This window comes from Peromyscus californicus, unplaced genomic scaffold (genome assembly GCF_007827085.1).
Source record: "Peromyscus californicus insignis strain IS unplaced genomic scaffold, ASM782708v3 Scaffold_4__1_contigs__length_199733344, whole genome shotgun sequence".
Taxonomy (NCBI): domain Eukaryota; kingdom Metazoa; phylum Chordata; class Mammalia; order Rodentia; family Cricetidae; genus Peromyscus; species Peromyscus californicus.
The window spans coordinates 163,725,836-163,740,522 of NW_026294562.1; the positions used below are offsets into that span (position 1 = coordinate 163,725,836).

The 14,687-nt window shown below is 54.3% G+C and overlaps 3 protein-coding genes across 4 annotated transcripts; 1 reads left to right on the forward strand and 2 right to left on the reverse strand.

The window, feature by feature from the left end:
• The first annotated feature begins 1,210 nt into the window (after positions 1-1,210).
• On the forward strand, positions 1,211-7,830 carry Trim28 (tripartite motif containing 28). Its single transcript, XM_052761439.1, has 17 exons — positions 1,211-1,592; positions 1,882-1,994; positions 2,166-2,298; positions 4,605-4,740; positions 4,823-4,939; positions 5,011-5,125; positions 5,228-5,374; positions 5,478-5,592; positions 5,672-5,778; positions 5,876-5,912; positions 6,003-6,048; positions 6,135-6,387; positions 6,471-6,790; positions 6,871-6,994; positions 7,091-7,177; positions 7,264-7,401; positions 7,487-7,830. The coding sequence occupies exons 1-17, from the start codon at positions 1,226-1,228 to the stop codon at positions 7,661-7,663; spliced, it is 2,532 nt and encodes an 843-aa protein (XP_052617399.1). The 5' UTR covers positions 1,211-1,225; the 3' UTR covers positions 7,664-7,830.
• A 732-nt stretch (positions 7,831-8,562) lies between these two features.
• On the reverse strand, positions 8,563-11,430 carry Chmp2a (charged multivesicular body protein 2A). 2 transcript variants are annotated; one of them, XM_052761475.1, is made up of 6 exons: positions 11,298-11,430; positions 10,458-10,671; positions 9,192-9,371; positions 8,987-9,117; positions 8,841-8,902; positions 8,563-8,769 (listed from the first exon to the last, which is right to left on the reverse strand). In XM_052761475.1, exons 2-6 carry the CDS (start codon positions 10,623-10,625, stop codon positions 8,642-8,644), a joined length of 669 nt encoding a protein of 222 aa, XP_052617435.1. In that variant the 5' UTR covers positions 10,626-10,671; positions 11,298-11,430; the 3' UTR covers positions 8,563-8,641. The 2 variants fall into 2 exon arrangements, with proteins under 2 accessions (XP_052617435.1, XP_052617436.1); XM_052761476.1 differs by lacking the exon at positions 11,298-11,430 and adding an exon at positions 11,163-11,291.
• A 494-nt stretch (positions 11,431-11,924) lies between these two features.
• Ube2m (ubiquitin conjugating enzyme E2 M) lies at positions 11,925-14,479 on the reverse strand. The gene is made up of 6 exons (XM_052761469.1): positions 14,299-14,479; positions 13,224-13,318; positions 13,085-13,123; positions 12,887-12,990; positions 12,527-12,590; positions 11,925-12,440 (listed from the first exon to the last, which is right to left on the reverse strand). Exons 1-6 carry the CDS (start codon positions 14,405-14,407, stop codon positions 12,300-12,302), a joined length of 552 nt encoding a protein of 183 aa, XP_052617429.1. The 5' UTR covers positions 14,408-14,479; the 3' UTR covers positions 11,925-12,299.
• Between the last annotated feature and the right edge of the window lie 208 nt (positions 14,480-14,687).

A 14,687-nucleotide genomic window follows, 5' to 3' on the forward strand; every position in this document is an offset into this window, starting at 1 on the left:
CCTCACGGCACTGCAAAGCAACAGAGGCTTTTACCCTCAGCACGGGAGTGAAATGGGAAGGGGGTCAGAATGCCTTGTCTATACTGATCCTGCTTCTGAGACTCCTAGTCACGCTTAATCTTGCTATTCTCTACCTCAGATTCTTCATTCTAGAGCCTGCTCTTCTCCTCAGATAGGTTCTGATTCCTCTCCAGGTCCTGTTCTTCCCCTCAGATAAGATTCACCACTCAGATCCAACTTCTTATTCTTCTGTGTTAAACGTTCAGTTCGCCCACCTCCAAAAAACCCATCAAAATCAGGATAGCAGATGGCTAACACTAAGAAAAGGGTTATCGAGGGACTGGGCAGAGCTTTTACAGAACGGCTTCTCAGTAGCTCTCTGTGATCTACGGTTTGACTTGGGGCAACTTTGTGCTTCCCGAGTTTAACAATAAAAAAAAAAAAAAAGTTTGGGTTAAGACCGCCTCCGCGTTCCGGCGGGAACTTCCTTCCTGCTAAAGACCCCGCGCCCCCTCCACCTGGGCTCCAGTCTCTTTGCTCGGCTGTGGCCCCGCCCACCCCGCATTGTCCCGCCTCTCCTCCTCGACTATAGGCCGGGTTGAGGCTGCAGACGTCGCCACGCCCGCTGAGGAGGCGGAGCCCGAGGTGCAGCTTTGCACGACCCGCGCGCTAAAGCACGCGGGGGTCAGCCTTGGTGCACCGTCCCTGGTCCCGGGAGACATCGCGCACGTACTCCGCGGGTGAATCCCGCACCCGCGGACTCGCCACGCAAGCCCTAGGAAGGGCGGCCGCGAGTGCAAGGGAGGGCCCTGGCGCCTGCGTAATCTGCCTGTGCCCCGCCCCCGGGCTGCGGTGCCCAACGCGCGTGCGCGGCGTCGTCGGCGCCAGATATTTCTGTCCCGCCTCCAGGCCGCGGCTCTTTCTGCGAGCGGCGCGCGGTCGGGCGGTTGTTAGCAAGTCTTGCGGCGCGCGTCTCAGCAGCAAGGGAGGAGGCGGCGCGGGTGGCGCCGTCGTCTGCAGAGAAGCCGGTAGCCAGCGGCTTGGCCGCATCTCGGCTGCGCCCCGGGGCGCGGCGGGCGTCGGCCCAGGAGACGCGTGGCGGAGCTCGGCCTCGCGGCAGCCGCGACTGCCCGGCCGTTGGCGGCTGAGCGCTCTTGCGCCTGCGCAGCGGGCTCCGCGCCCCTCCTCCCCTGGGCGGCCCCCCCACCCCCCCGGCGGCGTGTGAATGGCGGCCTCGGCGGCGGCTGCGGCGGCCTCGGCTGCGGCGGCCTCGGCTGCGGCGGCCTCGGCGGCTTCTGGCAGCCCAGGCTCGGGCGAGGGCTCGGCGGGCGGCGAGAAGCGCCCCGCCGCCTCTTCAGCCGCGGCGGCCTCGGCATCCGCGTCCTCGCCCGCGGGGGGCGGTGGCGAGGCGCAGGAGCTTTTGGAGCACTGCGGCGTGTGTCGCGAGCGCCTGCGGCCCGAGCGGGAGCCTCGGCTGCTGCCCTGCCTGCATTCGGCCTGTAGTGCCTGCCTAGGCCCCGCCACACCGGCCGCAGCGAATAATTCGGGGGATGGCGGCGCGGCGGCGGCGGCGGCGGCGGCGGACGGCGCTAGTGAGTGCTGGGTGGCCAGGTGCCCCTCCCCCTCTCAGCCTGTGTTCGGGACTGCGCCTGTGCGAGAGTATGGGGGCCCGGGTAGGGTTAGGCCTGGTGGTTTGGTGGGGGAACGGGCTCTTGGCCTCTGAGCGATGCCAGTGGCCTGGTCTGGACATAAAGCTGCCGAGTGTGATAGGAGATGGAGGGAAATAACGTCTAGAAAGGAGAGTGTCTGTGGCTCAGTCCTTGAGTGGGAGGCATGGCTTAGGTGAGCGTCCAGTATTTTTACACATTCTTGTCCCAGCAGTGGTGGATTGTCCAGTGTGCAAGCAGCAGTGCTACTCCAAAGACATCGTGGAGAATTATTTTATGCGTGATAGTGGCAGCAAGGCTTCTTCCGATTCCCAGGATGCTAACCAGGTGTGTCCTGGGGGGAGTGAATGGCGTGCATGTCCTTTTCCGGAGCCTGGCAGGTTCAGGATGCAATCTCAGATTGAGTGCATTATATGAATTTTCGGTTGCGTTTTCTGGGAAGTAAATGCGGGTCTGCTGGGGGGGTACTGCCTTTTCTAACCCTCCTTTCTTTCACAGTGCTGCACTAGCTGTGAAGATAATGCCCCAGCCACAAGCTATTGTGTGGAGTGCTCTGAGCCACTGTGTGAGACCTGTGTGGAAGCCCACCAACGGGTGAAGTACACCAAGGATCACACTGTGCGCTCCACGGGTATGTGAAAATTGGGAGGCTGTTGGGGCTGCCTCATGTCTTTTATTTGCCTAAAATGCCTGCTTGCTGGATGAGTGTTTTTCCAGGGACCTGACACAGAACCCAAAGAATTCCTGGGTTCAGGAGTGCAGACTCTGGGGGTCTAGGTGGGAAAGGTAATGTGTGTAGGGTTTTTTTTTTTTTTTTGGAGACAGCGTTTCTCTATAGCCTTGGCTGTTCTGCCTCTAACACCGCCTGGCTCATGTGTAGAGTTTAAGTATGCTGCAGACAATACTAAGGATTGAGCTAAGATCATCTTGGAAGAGTGGGTCCTGGTGGTGGACAGCTTAGTATAAGCGGCTAGTGAAGGCAAGATGGAAATGACTTTGGATTTGGATGTTTGTTCTCTGGCACCTGGCTTTAGACGGGTGGGAAGGAGGTCTGGAACAGGAAGAGTTGGTAAGGCTGTTGGGGCATCCATCAGTGAGTGAGGGTGAGTCCTGGAATGATTTAGCAGTGAGCCTCAAGCATCTTCCCTTCCCTTAAGGCAGGCTCATGGTCAGACATCTAGGATTTCATAGTTGTATGGTGGACTGGGTATGGACGGAGTAGGTCTTTTTGGGAGGCAGGGGTTTGGTCTGGACTCTCTTTTTTTCCCTCCGAGTCAAGGTTTCTCTGTGTAGCTTTGCACCTTTCCTGGAACTCACTCTGTAGCCCAGGCTGGCCTCGAACTCACAGATCTGCCTGTCTCTGCCTCCCGAGTGCTGGGATTAAAGGCGTGTGCCACCAACCACCCGGCTTGGTCCAGACTCTTAGCAACTTTTTGACGTGATAGTTGTAGTTCCTCCTGCCCCAGAGGGACAATGTGATGGTGGTAGTGGAAGGTGTGTGGTGGGACCTGAGAAACAGGAGGCATAGGATGGGATCTGCAGGGCCTATCTAATAAATAAAACCACAGGACAGATCCAGGGTACAGCAGTGACATGAAGGAAGCCAAGGCCTGACTGGCCTGTGTTCTAGTAGTACATAGTTTGGACTTGGTTAGTACAGCCTGGATTGGATTAATTAGCATTGGGGAGGAAAGGGACTGATACCACAGTCTCTCACTTTCTGTTTTGGTGAGACATTGTCTTTTTGTAGCCCAGGCTGGCCTTGGATTCTTGATGTTCCTCCTATAGCTCCAAAGTGCTTGGATTAAAATAGGAGATTGTCAGTATGCTTGGTCAACTCACCCCCCCCCCCCCCCCCCTTTTTTTTTTCCTTTCGGTTAACAGCACTGGCTGTCCTGGAACTTTGTAGAACTGGCTAGCCTCAACTTACAGATACCTACTTTTGCCTCCTGGGTGCTAGGATTAAAGGAGTAATGTTGCCACGCCCAGCTTTAACTCACTGTGTAGACCAGGCTGGTCTTCACACTTAAGGAGATACTGCTTACCTCTGCTTCCCAAGCCCTGGAATTAAAGTTGTGTTATGTCAGGCCTTTTTTGGGGAAGATAACTCAGTATGTAAATCAGGTTGGTCTCAAACTCAGGTTTGTCTGCCTTTGCCTCCTGAGACCTGGATTATGTCCATCCTCTTCTTTCAAGGAGATCGGTCTCACTATATGCAGCTCAAGCTTGCCTTGAACTTATGATCATCATCATCCAATTTCCTGGGCGCTGATAATGCAATTAGCTTTTTTTTGTCTTCTCTGTGTAGCTTTGCGTCTTTCCTGGGACTCACTTGGTAGCCCAGGCTGGCCTTGAACTCACAGAGATCCACCTGGCTCTGCCTCCCGAGTGCTGGGATTAAAGGCGTACGCCACCACCGCCCAGCGCAATTAGCGTTTTTTTTTTTGAGACAGGGTTTCTCTGTGTAGCTTTGCGCCTTTTCCTGGAACTCACCCGGTAGCCCAGGCTGGCCTCGAACTCACAGAGATCCGCCTGGCTCTGCCTCCCGAGTGCTGGGATTAAAGGCGTGCGCCACCACCGCCCGGCTTGCAATTAGCGTTTTTAACAACAGGGAGATACTGTTGTTTTGGTGTCTGGGTGTCATTACTCTGAGCCATCAGGACCTTGTTTATTTGGGGATGGTTTGTTGGCAGGCAGAACGATAACCAGGATATAGTAAAGAGATTCTTCACAAGCCTGTCTTTATCCATTGTGATGGATAGTGTGGTCATCTGGGAGCAGAAAGCTCCATTGTTGATTTAGGTCTTCTCAGTAGGTGTGATTTAGGTCTTCTCAGTAGGTGGGTCAAGGTTATGGGATGAGCTGGAAATGGGGTCACAAGGGTTTTGTCTACCACTTGAGTTGGAGATGGCTAAGGGCATGATTCCAATTTCCCAGGGCCTGCTAAGACTCCCGATGGTGAACGCACTGTCTATTGTAATGTGCACAAGCATGAACCCCTTGTACTGTTTTGTGAGAGCTGTGATACTCTGACCTGCCGGGACTGCCAGCTCAACGCTCACAAGGACCATCAGTGAGTCTCAAGTCACAGTGGGTAGGTGGATGCCTCCATTTCCAAATTGAGCATGCAGGCTCACTTTTTTGTGTGGTTTTAGGTACCAGTTCTTGGAAGATGCAGTGAGGAACCAACGTAAACTCTTGGCTTCTCTGGTGAAACGTCTTGGGGACAAACATGCCACACTGCAGAAAAACACCAAGGAGGTTCGCAGCTCGTAAGTGCGGGTGCCAGGGCTATAGGGGTCCCAGGGTAAGGTTCCCTGGCTTGACTTGTCTTGTCCATTAGGATCCGCCAGGTGTCTGATGTGCAGAAGCGTGTGCAGGTTGATGTCAAGATGGCCATTCTGCAGATCATGAAGGAGCTGAATAAACGGGGCCGGGTTCTGGTCAATGATGCCCAGGTAAATCTTATACTGTTAGCATGACACCATCCAGGGCAGAGAATGATCCTAGATTCACTGCCTTGCCGTCTTCCTGACCTGTCTGTTCTCCTTGACCTGCAGAAAGTGACAGAGGGGCAGCAGGAGCGTCTGGAGCGCCAGCACTGGACCATGACCAAAATCCAGAAGCATCAGGAACACATTTTGCGATTTGCCTCTTGGGCTCTGGAAAGTGATAACAATACAGCCCTCTTGCTTTCTAAGAAGCTGGTGTGTAGTGGTGGGCTTTATTCAGCTAGATGGCCATTCAACATCTTTGGGACCCTGTAAGTTAGCAAGTGAGCTCATTCATGCTATCTTTTTGCCCCATTAGATCTATTTCCAGCTGCATCGTGCTCTCAAAATGATTGTGGATCCTGTGGAGCCTCATGGTGAGATGAAGTTTCAGTGGGATCTCAATGCCTGGACCAAGAGTGCTGAGGCTTTTGGTAGGTTGCTTATTTAGTCTTGCTTGACCTGGGGAGCATCCTGCAATACTGCACCAACTGAAGATTCTCTCTTTTTCAGGCAAGATTGTGGCTGAGCGTCCTGGTACGAACTCCACAGGTCCTGGGCCCATGGCTCCTCCAAGAGCGCCAGGGCCCCTAAACAAGCAAGGATCTGGCAGCAGCCAGGTGAGCTGGGGAGAGGAGCCAAGAAAGGGGTGAGGGCCATAGGATGCCATGGAGTACTTGCCCCACTTAATGAGCACATTCTCTGTTCTGTCTCTAGCCCATGGAAGTACAGGAGGGCTATGGCTTTGGGTCAGGTAAGTTGTTTTTTGCCTGGGATTTTATTGGAAGCACTTGGTGCATACCCCGTCTTTGTCTTTTCTGCCAACTCTGTGTCTTCTGAACAGACGATCCATACTCAAGTGCAGAGCCGCATGTGTCCGGAATGAAGCGGTAAGTGACATTGACATTGGAGTAGGTGGTATAGTACTGGTGTGGTAGGGATGTAGGATCTCATAACAAGGTGTATGTACTTACAGGGCGCGCTCTGGTGAGGGAGAGGTAAGTGGCCTCATGCGGAAGGTGCCACGCGTGAGCCTTGAACGCCTGGATCTGGATCTCACTGCTGATAGCCAGCCACCAGTCTTCAAGGTCTTCCCTGGAAGCACCACTGAGGACTACAATCTGATTGTTATTGAGCGTGGTGCTGCTGCAGCAGCTGCTGGTCAGGCTGGGACTGTGCCCCCAGGAGCTCCTGGTGCCCTACCCCTGCCTGGGATGGCCATTGTTAAGGTGAGCCTGTCATTACAATACAGGACAGTGATTAGAGAGTGACACCTGTCACCCCAGATTTGGATAACAACACTGTCTTATAGGAAGAAGAGACAGAAGCTGCTATTGGAGCCCCGCCTGCTGCCACTGAGGGTCCTGAGACCAAGCCGGTGTTGATGGCTCTGGGTGAAGGCCCTGGTGCTGAGGGACCCCGCCTGGCTTCACCTAGTGGCAGTACTAGCTCAGGCCTGGAAGTAGTGGCTCCTGAGGGTACCTCAGCCCCAGTAGGTGGACCAGGTATCCTGGATGACAGTGCCACTATTTGCCGTGTCTGCCAGAAACCAGGTGACCTGGTCATGTGCAACCAGTGTGAATTTTGCTTCCACCTGGATTGCCACCTCCCTGCCCTGCAGGATGTGCCAGGGTAAGTGTGAGGCTGGGCAGGGTCAGATACATCATGGAGGGCTGGTTGTCATCATTTACATCTCCTACTCTTGACCCTAGGGAGGAGTGGAGTTGCTCCCTCTGCCATGTGCTGCCTGACCTGAAGGAGGAAGATGGAAGCCTTAGCCTGGATGGAGCAGATAGCACTGGTGTGGTAGCTAAGCTCTCACCAGCCAACCAGCGGGTGAGGGCTGAATGAATTGAATTCTTAGGTGTTGGGTGACCTAGTAGCTGAAGTCCTCCTCCATGCTATAACTCTGACATCTTTTGTACTGTCTAGAAATGTGAGCGTGTCCTTCTGGCCCTGTTCTGCCACGAACCCTGCCGCCCTTTGCATCAGCTGGCTACCGATTCTTCATTCTCCATGGTGAGTTCTAGAACAGAGGAGAGGTTAGGGATGCTGAGAGGTGGTGGGTGTCCCCTCTTCAGCCTGTATGTTGTCTCTACCTGCAGGAGCAGCCTGGTGGTACCCTAGACCTGACCCTGATACGTGCTCGCCTCCAAGAGAAGCTGTCGCCCCCTTATAGCTCTCCCCAGGAGTTTGCCCAAGACGTGGGCCGCATGTTCAAGCAGTTCAACAAGCTGACTGAGGTGAGCCTGCAGACTGAAGCAGGGAGGGCGCAGGGGGAGGAGGAAAGCCAGGACCTACTCACCACTCTGCTCTTACTTGGCCCAGGACAAGGCGGATGTGCAGTCCATCATCGGCCTGCAGCGCTTCTTTGAGACGCGCATGAATGATGCCTTTGGTGACACCAAGTTTTCTGCTGTGCTGGTAGAACCGCCACCGCTGAACCTTCCCAGTGCTAGCCTAAGTTCTCAGGAGCTGTCTGGTGGCCCTGGTGATGGTCCCTGAAGCTGGAGCTCTTGTGGTCAGCCCAGTCAAGCTCCGGTCTTTGTCTTTTCACCCCATACCCCCTCCTTTGGTGGCCTGACTCCTGCTCTTGGTGGCCCTGTCCTTCAGTCCCTCCTCACAAAATGGTTTTTACTTCTGTGGATTTAATAAAAATTTCACCGAGTCGATCATGCCTCAGATGTTTCAGGACTGTGTTCCTGAGGACTTCTTATTCCTGTATTATTCACCATATCAAAACTATCTTTCCTAGGGGACCTTATCTTTTTGGCAGGGTGAAGGATTTGAACACTATCCCTGTGAAACGTGGGTTGAGGTCTTAGATGTACCATGTTCCTCCCAGTGGCCAAATAGAAAATCTGGACCTGAAGCTACTCAGATAATCAGCTTGCACTAAAAAGTGGGTTGCATGCTGAGATTCCAGACATTTTTCTTTCTGTCCAACCCTCCCCTCTCCCCCTCTAAGACAGGGTCTGGATTTCCTGGAACTCTGTAAAACCAGGCTGGCCTTTAACTCCGATCTGCCTGCCTTTTGTGTCGGGATTAAAGGTTTGCACTATCACACCTGGCAAAGAATTTGTTCCTTATTGCTTAGGATCCTGACACCAGTTTGTCATTGACTGATGGTTTGGCCAATTGCCAGTTGAGCCCCAGACTAATCCCAACTGGGCTGACAGTCACCACCTTTTTTTATATCTGCGTTACCAGGATGCTACTAGCCCACTTGGGGTGGTTGGCCTGTAGTTTTAGTGCCAGTTGCTAAGTGTGGGGCTCGTACCTGATTGGTTCCCAGAGCCTTTTGGATTAAGATCAGTCTTGCCTACTGCCCCAAGCTCCAACCTAGAGTTGGGTCCAGTTGCCACTAGTCACAAGTTTGGGAAATCTCACAGCCTCAGGGGAAATCATGTCCAAATTTTTTTATTGTGGAGGGGACAGGGTGAAAGCCCTGGGCATAGAGTCCGTCCTTTGGAGGAGAGTTGTTCAGTCCCTGCGAAGGTTCTTGAGCCTCTCTTCCAGGTCTGCATCAGCATCAGCCAGGGCTGAGGCTGTGGCCTCTGCTTTCTTCCCACCAGCAGCCACACTGAGTGAGCCACCAGTGGAGGGGAGGTCTGCAGAGAGAATTGAGGGTCAAGGGCTGTGGCTGAACTTTGGGTGGGAAAGATGGGTTTGGAACACTCACTTGATAGCTCATCTGTGAGGCTCAGTCCCAGCTCATCCAGGACTTGGGACACAACAGCATCACTAGGAAAGAAGGACAACTCATGAGGGCTATGAATGGGTACGGGGCCTGGAAAACATCCCTGCCTGACTGTTAACTTTCCACACCTCTCCTCTTCGTCCTCCTCATCACCCATGGCATCATCGATGGCATCATTCATCATTTCTTCCTTCATATCCATGATCTCTGCCTGCCGTTCAAACTCCATCATGATCTTCTGAATCTGGGGTAATTTGAGCTGGAAGAAGGGGGAGGGTGAGTGAACAGCCTGAAGGTCAATGGGGATGGGAAGGTGGATTGAGAGGGACAAACCTGTCTGTTCATGGTGCCCATGGCCTTAGTAACACCCTTCATGGCTTGTGCCATTGAGTTGTTGGATTTTAGAGTCTGTATCTTGAGGGACACAGCCTGGATGTTGGCCCGCATCAGCACAAACTTGCGAACATATCTCCGGGTACGAACCAGGTCTTTCGCCATGATTCGAACAGCGTCCTGCAGTGGATAAAACAATAAACAATGATGCTGTAAAGTTATACTTTATTCCTGTTGAGATCTAGAAGACTAATGGGAATTAACCCAAGTGATTAATTCAAAAATCTCACCTTCCACTCAGGAGTATCACTCCAGCCAGCTATGTAGCCCAGAGTAGCCTACTGGAAATTCTGTCCCTGTTTTCCTAATGCTAGGACTACAGGCACGGGCCCCTGTATTCAGGCTTCTCTGTAATCTGGTCCTTATATGTAGGAAGGTAACAGGCCTAGGCTCATTCTTATCCCTATTCCCTTTTATGTCCAGAGTGACTTCTTAGACTTTCTCAGTTTTAACGCCTAGACTGGACCAGAATCTGCCTTGGGCCAGGGCTTGGATGCTGGTAGAGCCTTGCCTAACATGCACAAAATTCTGTAGTCTAATCCCTGGCACTGAAGAAAATGAAACACCCAACTCTTCCATATGACAGAGCCTATGTATGCCTCACTGTATCTGGAATCACATAAAAAATGCATCCAAGATCCAGCTTCCATTCCCTACTTACATGTTACTGGCACACTGACCAACTGTACACCCGCCCACCTCCCATCCTTACTGGCCTTTGTTTGTTTGTTTTCGAGACAGGGTTTCTCTGTGTAGCTTTGGCGCCTTTCCTAGAACTATTTAGCCCAGGCTGGCCTCGTACTCACAGAGATCCACCTGCCTCTGCTTTCCGAGTGCTGGGGTTAAAGGAGTGTGCCACCCACTGCCCAGCTTCTCACTGGCTTTTTTGACAAGGCCAGTTAACACAGGTTATCCTTCATCCTGGCTCACATTGCAGCCTCCAATTCTGTTTGGCTCACGGCCACTCGTTTGTTATGGCTAACATTTGCTGTTGTCTGCTTGATGCACTCCTTGGCTAGCTTCTCTGCAGGCTCACTCATCCTACTAATGTTAAGGAGTTCCTCCCAGATACCCCAAACTAGGAAATTCCTGCTTAGCTTTCATTCAACTTTCTTCAAAGCACATGTCTTTCATTGTCCTTAAAATAGTGGCTGAGATGGCACCTTGCCTTGTTTGTGTCCCAGCCCCTGACCACTTGGCACTTACCATCTGGCCTTGCTTTGCCATCTTTTTGATGTCTGCAATGATTTTCTTTTCTTGGGTTTCTAGCTTCTGCCGCTCCCTGTCCAGCTCCCTCATGGCTCGGTTCAGGGCTCTCTGGTTTTGCCGAAGTAGTTCTTCTGGCGTCTTCCGACGCCCAAACAACAGGTCCATAGTGGTAGGACTCCACCAGCAGATCTGAGGCAGACGTCAGACCTAGCTGTAGGGTGCAGGGCCCAGGACAGCAAAAGGCAGAAATAGGGTCCTGTCAGTGGTTAGGACCTGGGGACAGGAGGTACGCCTGAGTAGTCAAAAAGGATTAGTCAAGGAAGGTCAGAAGTGAGAACAGCCAGAACTAAAGTTATCCACTTCTCTGGCTCAGGCGCACCCCCTCCGCCCGCCACTGCCCTGCTTTCACAAACAGTAGGGCAGACTTAAGGGTGTGGTTCTGGAGTATCCCAGGGACCTAGGCGTGAGGAGGCACGCTAAGGTGTTTGAGTACTGAGGAGAGGGTGGCTGTGGGGCCCCTCGTCAAGGGAGGAGAGGATGGAGTGTGTTCTGAAACCTAGTAAGGTGGAAGTTGGGCGCTAAGGTGAGGTAATAGACCTGAACGATGAGGGAACCTGGCTCGCCGGGTGGAAGTGGCATTCTACACCCAGGACGTGACAGACACGGAGGGAAGGTCTTGGGGATGTAGAGGAGCCTGCGTACCGAGGGCAGGCAGAGGTGGGGACCTCGGTGACGAGGGCAGGGTCGGGCAGACTGTGCGACATCTGATGCCCTGGCCGAGAAGCCCTCCTACGCTGCCGCCCAACCGGGACCTGCGGCCCAGCAGGGGCCACTCACCGGAGCCGAGAGAGCGATGGGCTTCCGCTTCCGGGTCACGCCCCTTTCTTTCCGAAGCCTTGGGCCCCCACAACGACAGCCCCTCGGTTCGGTAGCCTCTGCTGCCGCCGCCGTTTCCGGATTAAACGACATGACGTCACACGGCCCACCCTCTCCCGGAATGCTGGGAAGTGGCAGGACGCACGCGCACAGCCAGCAACAACGCGCATGCGCAAAAGACCCCGCACCTCTGCGGAAGACACAAGTCCCACCCTAGTAACCCTCGCAGGCTCCCAGCAGGATTGCAGCACGACCGGCACCTCGGCCTATTCATTCTGGAAGGCCCATACTCGACCCTTCTTTGGGCGGTTCATTCATGGAATCTTAGCAAGTGCCTGGCAGGGGCCAAATCGGCGGGCCCACACGGCATAAAGGGGCAAGCCTGGAGATGATCTGTAGGTTCCCTTATGGTGGTGTCAAGGCCAGGAACTGGAATTTGCCCATTCTTTCCATTGCTTGCTCCTCATCTCAGTGAGTGGTCCCACTCAACCCACGGCCACAGTGGCTACACACTCACTCATCTTCATCACAGACGATGGTGGACCTCACCTGTCCCTCCCACCCCACAGAAGGAAGAGGCAGAGGCCATGCAGTAACATTCCCCTTTAATAGCCTGGTGGGACCTCCAGTGGTGGTGGGGTGGGTTGCCTGGGTCCAGCGACCCAGGACCATTGCCCACTTACCCCACAGTCAAGAGTGGGGTGTTGGACAGCACCCAGCGGGAGGGGGGGGCGCTAAACAAGCCAATTCATTTCCCATCGCTGAGCAGGTCGGGGAGGAGGCAGCACCGACCATAATCACGTGGTGGTTAAAAAAAAAATAACTAGGGGCAGGTGACAGGGAGGGGAGGCAAGGCCAAGGCAGGGGCCAAGGCTACCCCACACACCCTACCCGGGCCCCCAATAAATATTTGCAGGGGATGCCTGGGCTGGTAGCCCCGGCAGGGATGGGTACGTGCTGACCCTATTTCAGGCAGCGCTCGAAGTAGGTGGAGCCGATGTAACCACCTCTCATGGAGCGCTGCACATTCTGTTCAAACAGCCGCCGGTTGTTCTGCAGGACTTCGGCGGCCTCCTTGTTCAGTGGGTCCTCGGGGTTGGGCTCCTGTGGCCAGTACAAGTGGGAGTCAAACAGGCAAGAGAGGCAGGTGGCCAACAAACCCTCAGCCTGCAATGCCTACCCCTACTCACCAAGAAGAGATACTGCAGGCCATAAATTATGGAGTTTATCGTAAGGACGGGCTTCCAGTCCTCTCTGTGGGCAGAGAGCATCAAGGTTATCATGGGTTGGTGAGTGGGAGCCGCCACTGGCCCTGCTAGCACCAAACAGGTCGGGCCCATAGGAGACCCGTAACACTCAAGAGTGAGATGTGAGAAAGGGGTAGGATATGGAACAGGGCAGGCCATGGAGAAAGCCAAGGCCAGGCTATTAAGAAGACAACCTGGAAATGAAAAGACGGAGGATCACAGACCATACAGGGGAGAGAGGGACAGCCGAGAGGATGCATGGAAGGCAGGCCTTGGGAGGGAAAGGGAAGGCAGTGCCATCACCTGAGGATGTTGAGGCAGACGTTGCCCTCGAGGTCAATGTTGGGATGATAAACCATTGTCTCACACTTCACCTTGGGGGGGTCATGTGGGTAACCTTGTCCCACCTGGCCCCAGAAAAAGAGAAATGTACGTTTTTTTGGCTATGCATCAGCTGCTGCTGCTTCTCCACAGAGCCACCTCTGTCCACTTGGGACTCACCTTAAAACTGAACACAAACTTCCCACTCTTGTAGAAGCCCTGGGAAAGGAAGGGGAGAATGAATTAGGGTTCCCTAGTCTCTATGGGGCTACCCCTGGTCTGTTCATGGGAACCCCTGCCATGTTTATTTGACTCTTACCTCATCAGGACAGATAACCAGCTTGAAGTTGAGGAGGTCGTCTGGGTCTGAGAAGCTGATGTCACAAGTCTTGGGCAGGTTCAGCTCGTTAATGTCTAGATTTGGGCAGCAGACGGAGGGAGAGAAAACAGACGAAAGAAAGGAGGTAGGTCTGGGCAAGCGTCAGCAAAACTTCAAGTCCTCCTTCTGGACCTGTAAGCTCTGTTGTGTGGTGTGCTTCACATCTCTCAGTTTGCACTATATACTCTTCCCCACTTTTCAGTCTCTACACGGACTCTTCTGGATACACAGTATCCCACATACAAGCATCTTCAGTTGGAACTGGATGCCCATCTCTTGGGAAAGGGCAAACCCTTATTATCCCCCCAGACCCCCCCACCAGAAGTTCCCACCACACAGTCCTCAAGAACCCCTACTCCCATAATCCTGGTTTTCAAGAGCCCCTGAGCACCCTAAACCTGAGGCTCTCTAGTCATGATCTCTATTCACTCTGTTTATCTGTCCATCCTAATTCAAGGACCATGACCCTTCCAACACTAAATCATCCCTTTTCATCAACTATCTAGCCTCCACGGGCCTTCCTCTTCTCCGGGTTATTCCACGCCCCGGTTTCCATCTGACTCCTGAGACTTCTAGCATGGAGCCTAAATTGACCCCTCACTCCCATTTCTTAGACCTTGTCACCTTTCTTCCTCTCTCCCCCTCACCGCAAACTCAAAACTGCTCTGCCCGACTCCTGAGTCCTGGGCTACAAGACCCCAAAATAATACACTAAACCGTTTCCTACTTATCTCCAACTCACAACCTTCACCTTATCTTCACGGCCCGTCACCCCAAAGCAAAGTTCCCGTCTGGCTCTCAAACTATCCCCCTCCCCTAACAGATTCCAGGTCCCTAACAATCCAGGCCTTAGTATCCCAACGCCCCATACCCGGCCCCAATCTCTGACCCTCCCCAGTGACCGCACCCCCGTCCCGCATCACAACCCTCGCACCCTGACTTCCGATACCCCTCCTCAGCGGCTGCATTTTCACACCCCGGTCCCTGACCTCAAACGCGGGGTCCCGACCCCTACCCTTCTGGATCCGGAGCTGCGCCGCCGACGCCTTCTTGCTGCTGCCCTTGGTGCCGCCGGCCGACTCCTCCTCCTTCTTCTGCTGCTTCAGCGAGAACAGCTTGATCATCCTGCCGCCGCCGCCGCCGCAGCCGCCGCGGGGCCCGGGACCCCGGCCACCCGGCCCCCCGCCGCCTCCTGCGCCGCTTCCGCTCCTCGGACCCGCTGCCGCGGCCTCCTCCGCTGCCGCCGCCGCCGCCCGCCCGGCCTGCCGCGCTGCTCCGCGCCCACCACACGGCCCGCCTCGGCTCCCGTAGTCCGGCTCTTGGCCTGGCTTAGCGCCTCGGGTGAGTTCGGAGGCGCTCGGGAGGACTCGGCGATCCTCGGCCCCGCCCCTGCTTCGGCCCCCG

Bases quoted from the DNA above. Each gene is read 5' to 3' on its own strand.
- Ube2m (XM_052761469.1), bottom strand. From the start codon at position 14,407: ATGATCAAGCTGTTCTCGCTGAAGCAGCAGAAGAAGGAGGAGGAGTCG. The intron at 13,319-14,298 runs GTAGGGGTCGGG...GCCCAAATCTAG, and splicing joins GCAGCTCCGGATCCAGAAGG to ACATTAACGAGCTGAACCTG. The intron at 13,124-13,223 runs GTAAGAGTCAAA...TTCCTTTCCCAG, and splicing joins TGGTTATCTGTCCTGATGAG to GGCTTCTACAAGAGTGGGAA.
- Trim28 (XM_052761439.1), top strand. From the start codon at position 1,226: ATGGCGGCCTCGGCGGCGGCTGCGGCGGCCTCGGCTGCGGCGGCCTCG. The intron at 2,299-4,604 runs GTATGTGAAAAT...CCAATTTCCCAG, and splicing joins TCACACTGTGCGCTCCACGG to GGCCTGCTAAGACTCCCGAT. The intron at 6,995-7,090 runs GTGAGGGCTGAA...TGTACTGTCTAG, and splicing joins TCTCACCAGCCAACCAGCGG to AAATGTGAGCGTGTCCTTCT.
- Chmp2a (XM_052761475.1), bottom strand. From the start codon at position 10,625: ATGGACCTGTTGTTTGGGCGTCGGAAGACGCCAGAAGAACTACTTCGG. The intron at 9,118-9,191 runs GTTTGTCCCTCT...CCCTTCTTCCAG, and splicing joins TGGGCACCATGAACAGACAG to CTCAAATTACCCCAGATTCA. The intron at 8,770-8,840 runs GTGAGTGTTCCA...TTCTCTCTGCAG, and splicing joins CCTCACAGATGAGCTATCAA to ACCTCCCCTCCACTGGTGGC.